The sequence below is a fragment of the Mixophyes fleayi genome, chromosome 4, assembly GCF_038048845.1.
Source record: "Mixophyes fleayi isolate aMixFle1 chromosome 4, aMixFle1.hap1, whole genome shotgun sequence".
Taxonomy (NCBI): Eukaryota; Metazoa; Chordata; class Amphibia; order Anura; family Limnodynastidae; genus Mixophyes; species Mixophyes fleayi.
This window is the reverse complement of record NC_134405.1, coordinates 132,735,789-132,756,552: the sequence shown is the minus strand read 5'-3', so window position 1 is coordinate 132,756,552 and position 20,764 is coordinate 132,735,789. Positions and strand designations below refer to the sequence as shown.

Sequence of the window (20,764 nt, the reverse complement as noted above, 5' to 3'; positions counted from 1 at the left end):
TAAACGGGACATTGGCTCAAACGGGCAGAGCTCCAACAACATTCTCCATCCCAGATACTCAGCCCCTTGTCAATTACGATCCCTGCCGCCTATCACCTCACCTCCTTTGAAGATCTCTGTAAACATGACCCAATGGCCAGGAACATGATACCTCAACTCTATAGTATCTTCAGCACTACAATCCTCCCCTCTCCAGGATCCCACAAAGCGGACTGGGAAAGGGATCTTGGTCCCCCCCCACCAGATAACAAAGTCTGGGAGAACATGAGACTGGCGATAGCCAAAACTTTAATTTCAACCAAACTCAAAGAGCCCCACCCGACTCCACAGACTGTTTCCCATCTCCTCACTTGACTGCTGGCGGGGATGCAGCCATAGGGGCTCCACCATATTTGGTGGACCTGTCCAATTATCGCCTCCTTTTGGGACACGGTCCATACCTTCTTAAACACACTCTTTGAGGCTCCTGTTGCGAAAGGCCCCTGTGTATTCCTACTGTGCTACCCTCCCCAAATTCTCACTAGACAAATTCTCTAAGAAACTTACCCCACACATACTGATGGCTCTTATAGCTCTCAACTGCAAATCCATTACCCCTCCTTCTCTCTTCGTTCTCAAGAAGCAGATTTGGCATGTTGCAGCCATGGAAGAGATCACCTATCATTCACGACATTGACCATGTCTTTAACCAAGTCTGGGCCCCATGGCTGTTCACGGAACGTGCATTCCCCTCCTGACCCTTGGTGCGCTTGTGATGACCCATGTGCGGGATAGGTCTCTCCATTCATGAACACCGTTTCTCGCCTCTGTGAGCTACCTCCATACTGCATGCTTTCCAAGTACTCACGCTACCCTATTCAATGGTCATCCCCTCCCCTCAGCCAGCTCTGCCCCCCCCCCCACATTTCTCTCTACCTCTACAATCTGCTGATTCAATATTGCTTGTTAAAACCTAAAAACTGGTCATCCTCTCTTCTATAACTCGTTTGGATGTAAGACCACGATTTCCTTGTATTATTAGTGTTTATTCACGCTTGACTAATGGCTTTACAGTCAAGGTTTCCTGTATATTTCTGTTTGACAACTCAAAATTAGGAATTCTAAAAAAAAAGCTATCAAGTATTTGTGTGCTACATGAAAAAACAGCCAGTATTTAACTTACATGGAAAATAATAAATTAATTTGTACCCCTTGCATTGTAACACAGTTTGTTCAGGAGACAACGTACTTCTTTTTTTTGCCTTACTTTCCTTAATGAATCAGGCCTAAAGGGTTAATTGCACAGATAAAAAAAAGTCCAGATGCTCTCATTTCATTTCATTGTATCTTGCATCCAGGGCCGGATTAAGGGAATGGAGGCCCCTTTCCCCCCGTGAGGGCCCCCCCCCCGTGATCGGAGCTACCCGCCCCCCCCCCCGTGATCAGAGCTGCCCACGCCCCCCGCCCGTGATCAGAACTGCCCGCGCCCCCCCCCCCCCGGCACATACCTCCTTCTCCGGCGCGCTGTACTCTCTTTACTGAGGAGATCTCGTGAGAGTGAGACTCACGAGATATCCTCAGTAAGGAGACTACAGCGCGCCGGAGAAGGACTGCAGTGAAAGTGCTCACTTTCAAGGGCCCCCTGGATGCCATAGGCCCCTGGGCTGTAGCCCAGTTAGCCCTGTGGTTGATCCGGCCCTGCTTGCATCAGAAACATATCTGTGCTAAAGCTACTATTTTATGTGACATTTTGCAACAAGTTATAAATATTGTTAATTATATTTGTGCAAATGCAACAAGGCATCGTTAGTTTCGTAATATGCTAAAGTTGGATAATGAGGTATTCAGTGTGGATTTTCCGCATTCTAAAGTGCGCTGGCTATTGCAGGGACAGGTTTTAGCCCAAATTTTATCTCTGCAAGAACAGATAGTTACATTTTATGAAGAAAAGAATCAGCAATGTGAATTATTGAAAGAAGATTTCTATAGGAATGCTGCATTTCTATATGATATCATGTCAAATCAAAATGACTTTAATATTTCTTTGCAAGGTAAAACTAAGTCCATATATGATATGTGGGAAAAAAATCCAAGCATTTTAAAAAAAGCTATCTTTTTTTCAAAGTACTTCTTCAAAAGGAATTTCGGATGAACATTTTCTCCAGTTAGCAAAAGTCATGTCACGCTCCGGCTCCGCATATGGGTACCAGCGTCTGTACCTTCTTCTCGCAGGCGGTGATACCGGCATATCCTGACACATCAGTTCCATTCCAGACAACATGACTGTATCTTACCCTGGCCCAGGTGAAGTGCTAGTGAAAATGTAATGTTATCAGTGTTTTTATACTTTCCTGCTTTACTGTAATATCTCTTATGCGTTATGATGGCTTCCTGTAAATTCTGCTATATTTTGCAATTAAATATCTTTGTGCATTGGAACCACAATAATCCCATTGAACAATGTTTTTTGGTAAGAGACAAAATGACATTAATAAGCCTTTCACCAAATTCAAGCACATCCAGTATTTTGGATTGCCACATCAAGTTGTTTTTTTTACACTGTTGCACCAACTGTTCTTATTTGTAGTAGCTCTCTGCTTCTTGTTTTGTTAGGATTTACACAAATTATTGCAAGATATTCTGAACAGTAAATGTCTGAAAAATATTATGGTCTCACCTCTCTCAGAGGCTCACTCAGCTCCCCAAGAATACTCTCCTCATCAAACATTTTTCCTTGGTAGCGATGTTCATAGTAATCATGTATCCGCTGCCGCATATCAGCCGGGAGCTTGTGAAAGGACATGTACTGTTCTACCTGTTTGTACTAAGCATAATGAGAAAAATAATGTAAATTTACTAGATTTCACTCATCTTTGAAACCAGAACTAAGAATCTATCAATAACCTTGCAAAGTATGCAAAGAGATATGCACAGCATGCAACCTAGATTCCAATTAGCTGCTTATATTTATTTTAGGTAGTTGCTGATGAAAGCAAGAACAGAGAATGCCACGTTTAGAAAAGTGTTAAAGTGAAGCTTTGATATTTGGAGAAGGTTTCATTGACTTAATCAGTTCAATGTCATTATAAGAGGAAGTATCACATTTTCAGAATGTTAATACCTTGTATAGATGTCCATGATAGTTAACCCCTTTCCAACCAATTAAAGCAGATCTATATTGTGAAGGAACCTGAACATGATAGAGGTCTATGCAGCTCAGTAAATGGAAGCTGCTTATTTAAAAGAATGCCAGTCTCTGTTTCTGCTCATATGCCAAGGAAGTAATTCATTTTCCCCAAGTACCTAATATCTTTAGCACAACGTTACAGTAGTGTGCAGTACATTTCTGCAGTTGGACTGGAATGTGCAGTGGAGACCCAATTTCAATCTCCCCTGCACTCCAGAACTGACAGAGTACACATAATTGTGTTCTACCAGCAGCTGACATACAAGATATCAAATGGATGACCCATAACCCTTCCCTGATTTATTAAGGTGAAAAAAAGACAACAGAAAGTGATGATTCAAATATTCAAATTAGTAAAAATTACAATTATCTCATAACTGCTTCCCTTCAAATGATGCAAACATTTGTAAATGGTCAAATCCTCTCTTGGTCAAACACAAGAGTTCACACTTTGTACCTGTGTACAGTTGTCATATAGTAACCACTTTGGAATTAAAATGTATGCTTTATTGATGTAATCTATTCATTTATCTGATCTAGAATAAAGTGCAATATAGCTATAACTGAGGGGGTTGTAGGTTATTTCATTTTTTAATATGGTGCTAATTGTGTGACAGTAACAACCACATGATTATGTAAAATTATTATTTTATATGTTTCCCTATTAAATCTAGCTGAATAACATTATTTTCTAATATGTTCATAAAAAAGAGTTATCCATTTTAAAATTAATATAGAATATACTTCGATACACTAAAAATAAAAATGTGTTTGATAGTTTAAATGACACATTACAAAAAATGAGATATAAAATACATTAGTTTTTAAGGGACTACTATTACCATTGCTGGATTGCTGGTAAATGTATAATCATGCTACTATAAGGGAAGAAATAATAAGCTTTTGATTGCAATACCTTCTAGCAGTCTTTAGGTGGTAGTGTGTGATTTATGAAGATATTTTACCAATATTAAAACCTTTTCATACTTCACTGTTTCCCAACTTATGCATGAAGACATATTTGTGTACCACTGGATGTGGTGAGTTTAGGGGCTAGATTTACTAAGCTGCAGGTTTGAAAAAGTGGGGATGTTGCCTATAGCAACCAATCAGATTCTAGCTTTCATTTATTTAGTACCTAATACAAAATGACAGCTAGAATCTGATTGGTTGCTATAGGCAACATCCCCACTTTTTCAAACCCGCAGCTTAGTAAATCTAGCCCTAGGTGTAGTCTATTCTGAAAACTACCACAACCAGTGTGTCATTTCCTGAACATCTCTGTATTTAAACTCCCAGTGTGAATAGATTTCCACAGTGGGTGATTAAACTCTATAGTAATGCAAGGGAGATGCTCTTGTGTAAGTCTTGTCTACAGTGTTCCCCAGCATTTGAAATGGTGGCTTTGCAACCTAAAGAAACATTGCAGAAGCATACAATTGTTAGATATGCTCTCATAGATGATATATCTAACAAAGTAGATAGGGATTTTATTAGGTATATTTATATTTTAATATTTCCTGAACAGCCTTTAAAAATCATTGTGGCTCATCTGTCATTATGTGTTGGCGAAACATGCCTATACTGGTTACACCTATTAACCAATATTAACCTATTCACAATTTGTCCATCTAAATTTTGTGCAAACAATGTAAACATGCAACGGATGTCACAGGAATACACTAAGCCTAGCACTTCTGGCTCACAGCACTGGGGTCATGAGTTTGATTCCCGACCACGGCCTTATCTGTGTGGAGTTTGAATGTTCTCCCCGTGTTTGAGTGGGTTTACTCTGGGTGCGCCGGTTTCCTCCCACATTCAAAAAACATAGTAGTAGGTTAATTGCCTGCTATCAAATTGACCCTAGTCTCTCTCTGTCTGTCTGTCTGTGTGTGTGTGTATGTTAGGGAATTTAGATTGTAAGCTCGTAAGGGGCAGGGACTGATGTGAGTTCTCTGTGGAATTAGTAGCGCTATATAAATAGCTGATGATAAATACACGATGGTAAACAAAGCAAACCAGAGAGAAACACCAGTGCTTTCGGCATTAAATACAAATAATTATTCATGTAGACCCCCAAATAATTAGCACAGTGTTTCAGGGCACAATACTGACCCTTAGTTAGGTGCATTCCTTACAAAAACATGCAACACTGACTTTTCCACTTCTGTCTCCCATTTTATATGACCAACAATCCAAGTATATATCGTTTTAGTGTTTGGGATTTATAATTGCATATTTTTATAGGTACACAGTCTAACTTGATGCACACATATCCACTCCCCTCCAAAACACACATATTGAGAGAGAATATTTGAAGAGAATAAACATGCATGCCTAATGCGCTATACAGTTATCAGTTTATAAAAGCAAAAAAATGTTACTCTGCTGATAATTATGAGCTAACTACTGTCTCAGTGTTTGTCAGTTAATTCTTACTGCAGCCAATCATGTTACCCTCTTTATCCAGTGACACTTTTAATAGGGGAGGATGACTTGCCAGGGAAATAGGGGGTCCACTACTCTGGTCCTTATTCGCCCTGAGGGCACGCTGCCTGTTTATTTACTTTTTTTTAAAAAACTCCCCCCCCCGCTTTTAAAATCTCTTATAAACTGGCTTGTTGATGTTGTCATGATCGAGTCAATATAATGCAATTGTATAATCATGTAAATATATACTCTGGTCTGGCTAGCCCAGGATAATCATTACCTGACCTGGCATTGATGTCATTCCTGATAGCTGTGCCCTCCCCAGTAACCAGCCACCTATTATGCGCTCTGCTCGAATTGGCTCAGACTATTGCAGGATGCTTAGTCTGACAGACAGGTTGCACAGTACGTCAGGGCAAGGGGCTGATCTTTCTTAATCCTTTGTGTCTGTCTCTCTCTCCACTCCTCTCCTTCATTTTGCCCTCTCCTGACTCCTCCCCTTCTGTCTCCTCCCCCTTTCTCACTGTCCCCTCTCCTGGCGACTCCTCCCCTTTCCGTCATGTGGGCTTGGTTTTAATAACATTACATTACAAAAACAGAAGGCAAAAAAACTATTGTTGGTGTACAGTAACTGGTTAATTTAGTGCAACAGTGATTGTGAGATATATTTAGTATTTAGATATATTTAGTTTCTAGTCATTTTTAGACAGACCAGGTGGATTTGCCTTTAACCAGCCACATGTCACACATGCGCAGGTGGTTCTTGCCATAATAGGGAGCATTATTGTAATGTGGAAGTTTATTATAGTATGTAGTGTGGGTATTAATGTAATGTGGCTGCTTGATGCAAAGTGGGGCTGGTGGAGGCCATTAATGTAATGGGCAAGGTTTTCATGTAATGTCTCATCTGGTGGGGGCTATTTATTTAATGTGGGGTTATTGGGATCTATTCCCAATATGAAGACCACGGAGAGACTGTAAATGTAACAAAGTGGTTTATTTTAAACACAGGTCACACAGGTAAAAATAAGATCCAGTAAATAATAAGGTAACTAACACAAGTCCGTTGAAACAGGATCTTGAGTTATTTGAGGAACAAGAGTACTGGATACCTGGCACAACAGGTTAACTGCAGGCACAGGTAAGTCAGAAAAAGAAGGTTTGGCTGGGAAGCTGGAGACCAGGCACAACATGATGACTGTGGGTGTGAGTTGTCAGGTTAACCAGGTATAGCTGAGAAGCTGATCCAGGTTTTCTAAGTACGATAGGTGACTGCAGATGCAGGATGTCTGAATTGTCGAGTTAAGTTGAGAAGCTGGAGACTCTGGATTTCCAAGTTTGACAGGTGACTGCAGGAATAGGGTGTCTGGAGACACCGGATGATCCACAGGAAAATCAGGCAAAGGAGGGTCAGAAGGCTGAAGATCCACAGTAATACCAGAGAGCAAGCTGGAGCAAGGTCAAATGAAGGCAGGATCTGGATCACAAGAGAAGGTGAAAAATGTAGGAACAAGCAGGAGTCAAATACCTTATCTGTGTGGAGTTTGTATGTTCTCCCCGTGTTTGCGTGGGTTTCCTCCGGGTGCTCCGTTTTCCTCCCACACTCCAAAAAACATACTAGTAAGTTAATAGGCTGCTAACAAATTGCCCTAATCTGTGTGTCTGTCTGTCTGTGTGTGTTAGGGAATTTAGACTGTAAGCTCCAATGGGTCAGGGACTGATGTGAGTTCTCTGTAAAGCGATGCGGAATTAGTGGCACTATATAAATAAATGATGATGATGATGATGAAATACCAGGAAGGAAGTCAGAATCAGCTAACAGGAGTTTTCACAGGTAGACCAGCAGCAGACAATTGATGAACTGGCCAAGTTTGCAGGAAAATGCCAGACACAGCTGATCATCATCCAGATCCAACAATGAAAACTTAACCCCTTACAGGCAGGAAAAGATGAAGGCACGGCAGCTTGTAGGAAGGAGATGCTGAACTGTAGCCAGGGGCAAATCGCTACAGTTATAATCTAAAATCGAGCAAGTAACAGAAAGTTCATTGTCTAATACCTCAGGATATCCAAATGGCGGATAATGAATGGAAATACTACTTGGGGAAAGCCAAGACCCACAAACCCCTCACTTCTTCTTCACTTTCTTTTTATGAGCCTTTTTGGGGACACAAGATTCTTATAATTGGATAGAACACACAGGTAATTCCAATGCTATGGAAACTGGGAATATTACAGATGGTACCTATGCACTGTAAGTTGCGTCTGCAAGTGATGGAGCAAATTCTTTAATTACTAATTCAGTAAAAATTTGCAGATTAAAAATAATGAGATGTCTGCTCTCAATAAAGGGGTTTTAATGTAAAGTTGAATAAAGGTAATATACTTGCTTTTATTGGTCATTTAGGAGGTTGGGTACTGATGGAGAATAAGATAAACAAAATTTTACAAGGGCATTAAATTGCGCAATGTCCCCATTGAAGGTAGGTGGTTGGAAGTCTGGAACAGAAGACAAATCAGTGATCTTTGCAACCTTGGATGATGGTGTAGTAGGATCCTTGGGAAGAGATTTGGGATTAGAGCAGGAGTCCTGACTGGGATAGCAGAAGAGCAGGAGTCCCCCACAGGTTTAGCTGGGAAGCAGGAGACCCATGTTTTCCAAGTATGACAGGTGACTGCAGATGCAGGGTGTCTGGATTGCCAAGTTAAGCTGAGAAGATGGAGACTCTGATTTTCCAAGTTTGAAAGGTGACTGCACATATAGGGTGGCTGGAGTCACCGAATGATCCATGGTAGAATCAGGCAAAGGAGGGTCAGGCAAGCCAGGGATCAGAAACCAGAAGATCCACAATAATATCAGGGAACAAACAGGAGCAAGGTCAAACAAAGCCAGGGACTGAGTCACAAAAAGATGTACAAAATGTAGGAACAAGCAGGAGTCAAATACCAAGGATGAAGTCAGTATCAGCTCACATGAATTTTCACAGGGAGACCAGCAGCAGTGACAATTGATGAACTGGCCCAGTTTGCAGGGAAAGGCAGTCTTACAAAGGCCAGACACAGCTGATCATGATCCAGATCCAATAATGGAAGTTAATTCTTTGCAGGCAGGAACAGATTAAAGCAGAGCAGCATCTAGGGAGGAGATGCTGAACTGTAGCCAGGGGCAAATCATGACACTTTGTATATAATATGATGGCTAATAATTTATGATGGGGCTAGTTAGTAAATGCTAAATGTTATTTATTTAATATTGGAGCTCATTTGGGTTGGGAGGCCTCATTATTAAATGTGAGTGTTATTGATTTAATGCCAGAGCTATTTGTGGGGGAAGGTGGTCTAGAGTGTTCACTTGTTGCTTAGCTTTTTAGGAGATGAATAGTACCTATCCCTTTTCCAACAGGACACCAACATTCCAGTATCCATTCAACTAGCAACAGAGCTTAAGCCACCAAAAGCAGCAGGTACTAAAATCTAAAAGAACAGGTAGGAGAGAGCAGCAGTGTCTGCCAACTGTGTATTCATTTCATACTGCTGGGCTTGTGAAGGGAGGGCTTCGTACATCTAACAGTGGTGACTGCTGCTGCTCCTTGATGTAGGTGGTCTGTGCAGAGTGCCAGTGACCATAGCAGTATGAGTTAATTCCCACATGTAGCAGATGTAATGGGAGCTGCTGTGAGAAGACCAGACACTCCTCCACTGTATACGTTAGCAAGTTACTTGTGTTTTAGGAGTGGTGGGGGCTGGGGCATACTTGACAATGGGAGAATGGTTGTGTAGCATATGTAGCAAGGTAAGAGTGGTGAGGACATACGTCACATATGCCCTCCTCACTCCCCCATATAACATATGCTCCTCCATGATTCTCCCCTTGTCACGTGTCCCAAGCCCTCCCTCTCATCGTTACATATGATGTGGGACAATGGGAGGGAGTAGGAAAGTGGGGACATATGTGACAAGGAGAGAGGGGGGAGTAATGTAAACCAGGAGATCCCATATACCTTTTCTTGATATTGGCGCCGCGATGAATCTAGAGATTGGATGAGCGCAGTAGCATGGCCAATGAACATGGCGTAGCAAGTGGCACCAACAATCATGCTGAGCATAGTAAGCCAGACATCCGACATGCCCACTGGTGCCTGCTGCCCATACCCAATGCACAGCATGTGGCTCATGGCTTTGAAAATGGCATAGGAATATTGCTTTCCCCAGGAGGCATTCTGCAACAAAAACAGAATAAATATTTTGTATTATTCCACTGTAACATCACAAGCTAAACAGAACACAATCTGCTCAGTTTCTGCAAACCTTGCACAATGTCAGCGTATTTAAGAAAACATTTTATTCATTACAATGCTTTTACCTTGCATTTGCAGCAGATGACTTCAGGCATGATCAAACTTATTCATCTCAGTGTCTTTTAGCAGCTGGAGCAAATATCCCTAAAACTTACTTGTTATCCTTTAGCGGTATGAAGCCAATGTCTTAAGCAGGGGCAAATGCAGGATTTGTAGAGAGGGGTTTCCACGCTACGCCGCCAGTGGGTGTGACCAGCATGCATGGGGGCGTGACTATAATTTTAGACAGTATTTGGCTGCTCTCCAACTTTTCCTATCCAGATCAAATACACAGGCAATTCCTATCCCAATCATATACACGGGGCAAGCCACCTCAAGCATACAGTACCCCATTCTGAGATGGGGTTTCTAGACACTAGTAAACCCCCCCCCTCAGTTTGCCTATGCTGAGCTTATATCCAACTACTACTACCTAGTTCACTAATCAGTTAATCTAAACAAACTATATTATCAGGGATTTATAGCCATATAAAATTATGTTTACTATGTTATCTGGTGCAAATTACATGTACCTTAGTATGAATTAAGGATTAAAATTACATATAGTCTAAAATTAGGAGTATAATAATTTAATTTTCTAACTATATACATGTTTTACATAGTAATGGGTAAGTAGTACACACAAAAACAGATGCAGTCACAATTCTGACAGTGAAAATGTCGGCAGTTAACCTATCGACATGAAAATGTCGGCAGGCTAAATGCCGAAACTTCCATTGTGGGGACAGCTTGAAAATAATGTGATTGAATGTGATTGTCACAATGCTGACATTAAAAGACCCATGCCGGCGGGGACGGTGGATAGTAAAATGAACAGTAGTTTAACAAATTTGAAAATAACATTAAATAAAGAGATTAAAAAAAACAAATTGGTTAACAAACCACTGTTCTTTTTGCTGCTTTTTAAAAAAATCCTTTTAATTTTATTTTCAAACTGTTTCAATAAGAAAAAAAGAGTAAGGTGCAGATCAAACAGAGGAATACATAGACGGGCGAGTGCACTTCATGGGATAGTTACACTGGTTATAGTTACACTATATTTTTAACAGGATTCCAAGTCACGAGCAAATATATCAGCAAGTCTATGTTTTTGTAGTGTTGATGTTCTGCAGGAGTAAATGAAATAATAATAATAATAATAATAATAATAATAATAATAATAATACAAAAAAAAAGTTATTGATATGGGCTCTTAGCTCATGAGTCACCTCATTATTCGAATACCAGGGGGTATTATGTGAAAATTTTCAACTTTTGGAGATTGGTTATGTACACCATCTTAGACATAAACTAGATACAATTTATAACTTCCTGCTGTACAGGGGGATTCATTTTTATCTAATAACATGCAATTTGATATTTTATGGTGCATATGCAAATATGCAATACAAATTTAATCAGTGGCCTTTTTGTTTGGGCTTAGGGAGTATATATGATTGGTGGTTGACAGCCAGAGAGATAGCTCTGTAATGAGTGACTTTACTGCATTTCAAAATAAACTAATCGTGGGCAGGTCCACCAGATGTGAACATAGGGGTCTGAGTCATTAAGTAGAGCAAAGCAATAAAAAAGGAGTAACTTTGCACCTTGGCAAAACCATGTTGCATTAGATTTATAGTTGGGGTAGGGCATGTCATAGATCAACTTTAAATTTCAGGTAAAAAATAATTTTAATAAGTATTTGTGTGCTACATGACAAAAACGCCAGTATTTTATTTATGTGCAAAATAAACTAATTTGCACACCTTTGCATTTTAACATAGTTTGTCCAGGACCAAATTCACTCTTTTTTTTTTTTTTTTAACTTGCTCTCCTTAATGACTCAGCTCCATAGGTGTCTACCTGGCCACACTTTCTCAAACATTGCTAGATGTATTGGGATACATTTTGTGCAGGCTAAGGGGTATATTTTGTGAGACTAAGGGGTATATTTACTAAACTGCAGGTTTGAAAAAGTGGAGATGTTGCCTATAGCAACCAATTAGATTCTAGTTTTCATTTATTTAGTACATTCTACAAAATGACAGCTGGAATCTGATTGGTTGCTATTGGCGACATCTCCACTTTTTCAAACCAGCAGTTTAATAAAAAAATACCCCTAAGTATCATCTATTGAAGATGTTTCCCCTTTGTTTTTACTGATAAGACTGCTTGGAAGTCACATCGTCACAAGGAATAACTGTGGGAGTGGTTAAAGCACTTGATCACAGGTATCAGTGCCATAGATCACACAATGTAAGCACAAGAACCACCTGCTCCTAATTGGCCCTGTCAGCTACTAAGGATCTGACGTCGCTTATGACGTGTCTAGTTATACCAAAAGCCAATCAGCAACCTGAACAGTTAGAACCAGCAGGTGAGATAGATAAGGAGGCTATGAGTAAGTATGTTTGTATTACTGGAACTTACAATCATTGATGAGCCCATTATTACTTTCGTCATTTTAATGATATATTACTATTAATAGACAAATTAGCTCTAATAAGCATATTAATGTGCATTACTATTTGTTATCTGCATATTATTGTCACGTTAATACTTAAGGGAACATTAATTGCATAATACATTTCATGGACATTACTATTAATGGCATACAGTGGTATCATTCATATTTTGTTTTCTTACATGATAGAATCAAAACTGATTTATTCAGAAATTCTTATCAGTGATAAACACAAAATACTGTGTAATGTAAAAAAAAGAAACCGTGGCACTTTTTTTTATTTAATTACAAATTAAAAAAACAAAACACAGTCAATTATTGATTATATATGTATTAATCCACCTTTTTTTCCTACTTGCTAGAAGCACATTTATCTATAATTACAGCTGTGATATGATTTGGGTTAGTCTGGCTCTACCTGCTTTATACATCTGGACACTGCAATTTGTGCCCATCCGTCTTTGCTATATTACTCGAGTTTAATCTGCTTTTGATGGGGCCCTTTGGTGAATAATTTTCAAATTATTCCACAGATTCTTGATGGGATTAAAGTCTGGCTTTGACTAAGCCATTTCAGGATATTGTTTTTCTGTACATAAGCCAGCACGGCAATGGTTAGCATTGCAGACTGACTGTGCTGGGATCATGAGTTCGATTCCTGACCGTCGACTTATCTGTGGAATGTTCTCACCATGTTTGCTTGGGTATCCTCCGGGTGCTCCGGTTTCTTCCTACACTTCAAAAACATATTAATAGTTTAATTGGATGCTGACAAAATTAACCCTAAAGTGTGTGTGTGTGCTAGGATATTTAGCGTTATATAAATTAAATTATAATAATTGCTATATGTTATGGTGCTGAAATAAAAAAAATCTTTTAAGTTCTAGGTCTCTTGGAGACTGCAGGAAGTTTACTTCCAAGACTTGTCTATCTTGCACCATCCATTTTTCCCTCTATTTTGATAAGTTCTCCAGTCTCTGAAGCAGAGAAGCATCCCAGTCCCTGCAGTTTCAGTCCCTTCGTGTACTTTGTATAATTTAATTTGAGTCTTCTTCAAGAATGGTTTTAATTTTGCCACCCTCCCATAAATTGCAGATTTGTAAAGTGCCTGAGCTTTTGTTGTCCCATGGACAGTTTCCTCCATCTTTAGTATGGAATACTGTAATTCTGTCAGAGTTGACTTAGTCCTCTTGGTGGTCTTCCTAACAAGTGCTGTTCTTGTACGGAAGCCCTGTTTTGTTCTAGACAAATTCACAATTGTTTTGCATTCTTTGCATTGCTTTATGATAGACTTCACAGTGCTCCAGGGTGTTACGAGCCGCGGCGGTACGAGCCGCGGCGGTACGAGCCGCGGCGGTACGAGCCGCCGCTGCGACTCGTCTCCTGGTCTCCCCGGCATCCCGGCCGTCACCTTGACGACCGGGACGTCACTTCCGGCAGCGCCGCTTCCCGGCAAAGAATGAAAGCCGGGCGCGTGCGTAAATTGGCCCCACCAGCCTGCGGGCTAATTAATGAATATAATTTAATCTTATGCAGGGGGCTGTGTATACTTCAGAGCCAGGCTCTGATTGGCTGCTTGTAGTATTTAAGGCAGGGAGGGCTTAGCCTCCCTGCCGGTTATAGCTTCCAGACCTCTGTGTTGCTGCCTGCTGCTGTGCTTTTGGTATTTAACCTTTGGACCTCTGTTTTGCCGTGTATGACCCCTGCCTGTACTCTTGATTTTTCTTTTTGCCTGTGCCCTTGACCTTTTGGCTTGTACCTTCGTTTCTGCTGATTTGCTCGTGACCCCGATCCCTGGCGCGTTTTCTGACGATTCTATCTAGCAAGTGACCCCTGACCTCGGCCTGTTCTCTGGATTTGCTGTCTGCCATAACCCTCAGCTCCTGGGTTCTCCACAGCTGGTACACATCACACGACCATCTGTAGTCTGCGGCCAAGTCTGTCCCCACCACTAGGGGCTCCAGTGAACACCAGACTGTCAGAGCAGACTCCGGGTGTTGTTGTACTGGCTGGAGGGGTTCCTGACACAGGAAATAATAAAAGTTTTTAAAATGAAACTTCTTTGACAATGCCTAGTAAAAATATTTAATGGAAATGAAAACGTGTAACGGAAGTGATGTCAAGCATTTCCCCTGTGCGCACATTTATGAAAGTGTGTGTTGACTGGTCCAAATCTCCACTCAATGGGACCGCCGGACCTTAGGTAGAGTGTGGAGTGCCTTGAGGCTGCTGCAGGCATAAACTGGTATATTGCTCATGTGAGACACATCACACAGCTGAGAAGAGGTGGATACACTCCATCTCGGAACATGATGGGAACCTTGGGGCTGATTTTTACAGCTGAGTGGAATCAAAGGATTACCGAAACATGTGGCCAGGAGGATATAGAAGATAGACTCCATACAAGATCCACCCCCATCCCCCCCCCCCTCACTCCTCTCGTATCACAGTAAGTTAATAATTACTTATACAGAACTAAACTACAGATATTAGTAGGTAGATCACTGTGGAGGGGTCAGGATACTGCATCCTGTAGTGCAGAGCTGGGTTTTTATGGTAGGGTAACTCAGGTATGATCACTTCCTTTTGGTTGGGCAGTTTTGAGGAATGAGTTACTGGCTTTGCTGCTCATGGGACGTCTTTGCTGCTGGATTAAGGAGACACTGATTTCCTTGCTAGTATAAGGAGAGCAGTTGAGTTTGTGTTTACACTAATCATCTGGCTGTGGGGGGCACAATTACCACTACACCCTAAACTTGCTGTCTGCTGATTAAGCGCTGGCAGGAAATTCAGGCTGTCTTAAAAATTCTGATTGATTGGGAGTGTAAATGAGCACACAGTGCAAGTTAGTGCCCCAGAACCTTGTGCAGTGAGGTGCAGAGGGTTCTTTTTTTGCGGACCCTGACTGCAATAAGGTGATGGTAATGTGGACTTCTGTAGGGTGCATCCACTTCTGCTACTAATACACTAGAGGAGCTGGCAACAGACACCTGCAGAGTGCAGGTCCGAGTCCTCGGCCTCCATTGTACCTGCCTTATGCCCTCCAGGCTCAGTGTGCTAGTGTCTGGCTCTATATGCAGCACTCTCATGGGGATCACCTTTTCTCTCTATATGGAGCAGATTCAATTTGGCGCAAGGTGATGTGCTGTGCCTGTGGAACGATGCACAGAGACACATCGTATCTGAGTTTTTACAGAAATTTCTGCTCATTTTTCCTCGCGTCCCATACAGGTGCGCAGAAAAATGAGTGGAGATTTCTTATCGTAATAGCCGGCAATATGAACATCGAGGTGATGCTCAGCGGTACCTTTAGCTGAATTGAATATGTGACATTAATGCTGTAAACAAGAACCTGTGACACATACATTAACACACACACACAGAGCTGCCTGCAAAGCCAGGACTGGGGAGCTGCTCGCACATGAGAGACCAAGTATTTTAGTACAACCTGACTTGTGCACCCACATGCCCATGTTTTCCCCTGACTTGTGCACCCACATGCCCATGTTTTCCCCTGACTTGTGCACCGACACATCTGTACAAACAAAGCAAAAGGAATCCTGTGCTGGGCTGCACCATACCATATAAACACAAATTGCAGATGCATAGCAGGACCAATTGCTAGCCCCTAATCAAAAACAACCACAAACCAAAAAGATAAACCAGTGCTGAATAGTGGTATATAGGTGTGGCCTTAACTTGAAAAAAAACAAAAAACCATGGCAGGATACATAAAACCAGAGGTAACAGTATATAAAAAATACATTTTTATTGTCTCAATAAATATAGTACATAGGCCTTGTAAATTGGTAATTGAAGCCAAACATTTAAAAATCACTGGGACTAAAAGCTGTATAAATGGAATCACAAATGATGTCTATAAACGGCCTAAATTGATGAGTATGTTCATGTAACTAGTAGTTCATATAAAGATATAATCACAATAAAATCCCTCCAAGATATATACCAATCAAAGTAATGCTGGTATATTAATGGTATTCCATGTCCAGATTCTCATGGAATGTCACTGGCCAAAGGACTTGCATAGGAAATAAATTACATAATTCACTTAATTGTTGCAGTGGTTCTAATTAATATAAAATGAGAAGAGAAAAGAACATATATAAAAAAAAGTCCAATATCAAAAAGTATCAATGTTATAGATTCTATCCACATATATAAGTGGCAGCCATGTAATTGTATGGCGTTAGCAGCAGTTATGTATGTTATGAATCCAAACCACATTTATAAGTGGCAGTCATGTAATTGTATGGCGTTAGCAGCAGCTAAGTATGTTATGAATATAAGCCACATATATAGGTGGAAGCCATGTAATTGTATGGCGTTAGCAGCAGCTATGTATGTTATGAATCCAAGCCACATATATAAGTGGCAGCCATGTAATTGTATGGCGTTAGCAGCAGCTAAGTATGTTATGAATATAAGCCACATATATAGGTGGCAGCCATTTAATTGCATGGCATTAGCAGCAGATATCCAATTATCCAATTATATTGTGTCACAATACACACAGTAAGGCAACAGTTGTGTAATTATATAGTATCACCATGAGGCACATAATCTCCACTCTGGTTTTATGTATCCTGTCATGGTTTCTTTTGATTTTTCTAGTTAAGGCCACACCTATATACCACTATTCACCCACACATCTGTGCCTTCCCCTGACTTGTGCACCCACACACCTGTGCCTCCCCTGAACTTGAACACCCACAGACCTGTGCCTCCCCCAAACTTGTGCACCCACACACCTGTGCCCTCCTCTATCTTGTGCACCCACAGACCTGTGCCTCCCCCAAACTTGTGCACCCACACACCTGTGCCCTCCTCTATCTTGTGCACCCACACACCTGTGCTTTCTCCTGACTTGTGCACCCACACACCTGTGCCTTCCCCTGACTTGTGCACCCACACACCTGTGCCTCCCCCCAACTTGTGCACCCACACACCTGTGTTTTCTCCTGACTTGTACACCCATAAACCTGTGCCTTCCCCTATCTTGTGCACCCACACACCTGTGCTTTCTCCTGACTTGTGCACACACACACCTGTGCCTCCCCAGAACTTGTGCACCCACACACCTGTGCCATCCCCTAATTTGTGCACCCACACACCTGTGCCTTCCCCTGACTTGTGCACCCACACACCTGTGCCTTCCCCTAACTTGTGCACCCACACACCTGTGCCTTCCCCGAACTTGTGCACCGACACCTGTGCCTTCCCCTAACTTGTGCACCCACACACCTGTGCCTTCCCCTAACTTGTGCACCGACACCTGTGCCTTCCCCTAACTTGTGCACCGACACCTGTGCCTTCCCCTATCTTGTGCACCCACACACCTGTGCCTTTCCCTGACATATACACCCACACACCTGTGCCTTACCCTGACTTGTGCACCCACACTCCTGTGCTTTCTCCTGACTTGTACACCCACACACCTGTGCCTTCCCCTAACTTGTGCACCCACACACCTGTGCTTTCTCCTGACTTGTGCACCCACACACCTGTGCCTTCCCTGAACTTGTGCAACCACACACATGTGTCTCCCCCGAACTTTGCACCCACACACCTGTGCCTTCCCCTGACTTGTGCACCCACACACCTGTGCCTTCCCCTATCTTGTGCACCCACACACCTGTGCCTTCCCCTGACTTATGCACCCACACAACTGTGCCTTCCCCTGACATTTACACTCACACACCTGTGCCTTCCCCTGACTTGTGCACCCACACTCCTGTGCTTTCTCCTGACTTGTACACCCACACACCTGTGCCTTCCCCTAACTTGTGCACCCACACACCTGTGCCTTCCCCTGACTTGTACACCCACACACCTGTGCCTTCCCCTAACTTGTGCACCCACACACCTGTGCTTTCTCCTGACTTGTGCACCCACACACCTGTGCCTTCCCTGAACTTGTGCAACCACATACCTGTGTCTCCCCCGAACTTTGCACCCACACACCTGTGCCTCCCCCAACTTGTGCACCCCCTCACCTGTGCCTTCCCCTGATTTGTAAGAAAACGCAAAGAAGAGTCTCTTAAAAAAATAAAAAATGCGCGTACTTGGCACACACAAACTTTTTACAAGTCTTCTTATATCCCTCTCAATTAGTATATTTCAAGAAAATTTCTTTCAAATTTGTTTTCATTGTTCCTTGATCTTCATGATGCTATTGCTTGTAAATGCACTAACCAACTGTGGGACATCTCCCAGACAGGTGTAATATTTCGAAATCAATTGAAACACTTTAATTGTAGGGTTAAGGTCGGCTCTAATCACTTATATGACCTCTGCAGACAACTGATTGCTGCAGGGTTTATTTAGATGTATCAAAGCAATATGAATACTTATGCAATCAATGTTATACTTGCAATCAACTATTGCCTGCTTTTATTTGTAGTCTAGAGAAAGCTTAATTAACATTACAGAATATTTTGTGTTGATCAGTGCTAAGCATTTCCAAACAAATGGAAATATAAAAAATGCCAAATGGGTTGAATACTTTTTATAGCCACTACATTACTATTGATATTAGATTCAAATTACTACTAGTTCCCCTGAGGCACCAGTTTGTGGCTATTATAAGGAGACTTTGCAGCTTTACAATATGTCGGATATTGTTGTGGATTAGTATGACGGCTTTTGTGGTTGTATAAATAATATGGGACTATTTTAACTGTATAATATTATGCTCATTGTAAGCAACTTAACAATGCTGTCTGTGCATTACCATTTTTTTAAAATTGTATTATATTATTATTAGAGATGGGCGGGTCCGGTTCTCCGAGAACCGAACCCACCCGAACTTTGGGTATCCGAGTACCGAGCTGAGCAGCTCGGTACTCTCCCGCCCATTCCGAATCCAAATCGAGGCCGAACGTCATTGTGACGTCGTCGGATCTCGGGACTCGGTTCTCGCGATACTTCAACTTTATAAATACACGCCTCCACAGCAATCCATCGCCATTTGACAGAGGGAGAGAGCAGGGTGTAGTCATAGGCTAATTAGAGCAGGGACAGAGAATACCATATTGTTCTTGCAATTGCTCTAACCAAAATCGCTAGTGCAGAGAGGAGGATAGAGGTTTATTATTTTTTCTTCATATTTGGCACTCCCCAGCGCTTTTGGGGTGTCCCCCATAATTGTGCATTAATATTTCTGGCTGTCAAAAGTCATATCTGTCAGCATTATCTACTAAATAATTTGTAGCACACCTCAGTGTTTTTGGGGTGTCCTCCCTAATTGTGCATTAATATTTCTGGCTGTCAAAAGTCATATCTGTCAGCAGTATCTACTCAATAATTTTTAGCACTCCTCAGTGTTTTTGGGGTGTCCTCCCTAATTGTGCATTAATATTTCTGGCTGTCAAAAGTCATATCTGTCAGCAGTATCTACTCAATAATTTGTAGCACTCCTCAGTGTTTTTGGGGTGTCCTCCCTAATTGTGCATTAATATTTCTGGCTGTCAAAAGTCATATCTGTCAGCAGTATCTACTCAATAATTTTTAGCACTCCTCAGTGTTTTTGGGGTGTCCTCCCTAATTGTGCATTAATATTTCTGGCTGTCAAAAGTCATATCTGTCAGCAGTATCTACTCAATAATTTGTAGCACTCCTCAGTGTTTTTGGGGTGTCCTCCCTAATTGTGCATTAATATTTCTGGCTGTCAAAAGTCATATCTGTCAGCAGTATCTACTCAATAATTTTTAGCACTCCTCAGTGTTTTTGGGGTGTCCTCCCTAATTGTGCATTAATATTTCTGGCTGTCAAAAGTCATATCTGTCAGCAGTATCTACTCAATAATTTTTAGCACTCCTCAGTGTTTTTGGGGTGTCCTCCCTAATTGTGCATTAATATTTCTGGCTGTCAAAAGTCATATCTGTCAGCAGTATCTACTCAATAATTTTTAGCACTCCTCAGTGTTTTTGGGGTGTCCTCCCTAATTGTGCATTAATATTTCTGGCTGTCAAAAGTCATATCTGTCAGCAGTATCTACTCAATAATTTGTAGCACTCCTCAGTGTTTTTGGGGTGTCCTCCCTAATTGTGCATTAATATTTCTGGCTGTCAAAAGTCATATCTGTCAGCAGTATCTACTCAATAATTTTTAGCACTCCTCAGTGTTTTTGGGGTGTCCTCCCTAATTGTGCATTAATATTTCTGGCTGTCAAAAGTCATATCTGTCAGCAGTATCTACTCAATAATTTTTAGCACTCCTCAGTGTTTTTGGGGTGTCCTCCCTAATTGTGCATTAATATTTCTGGCTGTCAAAAGTCATATCTGTCAGCAGTATCTACTCAATAATTTTTAGCACTCCTCAGTGGTTTGCGCTCAGAATGGATTCAAA

At 41.5% G+C, this 20,764-nt stretch overlaps 1 protein-coding gene across 1 annotated transcript in view; it reads right to left on the bottom strand.

The window, feature by feature from the left end:
- HCN4 (hyperpolarization activated cyclic nucleotide gated potassium channel 4) overlaps window positions 1-20,764 on the bottom strand; it is a 146,659-nt gene that overhangs the window by 52,987 nt on the left and 72,908 nt on the right. Inside the window, exons 4-5 of the mRNA XM_075208310.1 lie at window positions 9,598-9,816; window positions 2,657-2,803 (exon numbers count right to left, since the gene is read on the bottom strand). Of these exons, the coding sequence (XP_075064411.1) occupies window positions 2,657-2,803; window positions 9,598-9,816 (366 nt within the window). The remainder of the gene's footprint in view (window positions 1-2,656; window positions 2,804-9,597; window positions 9,817-20,764) is intronic.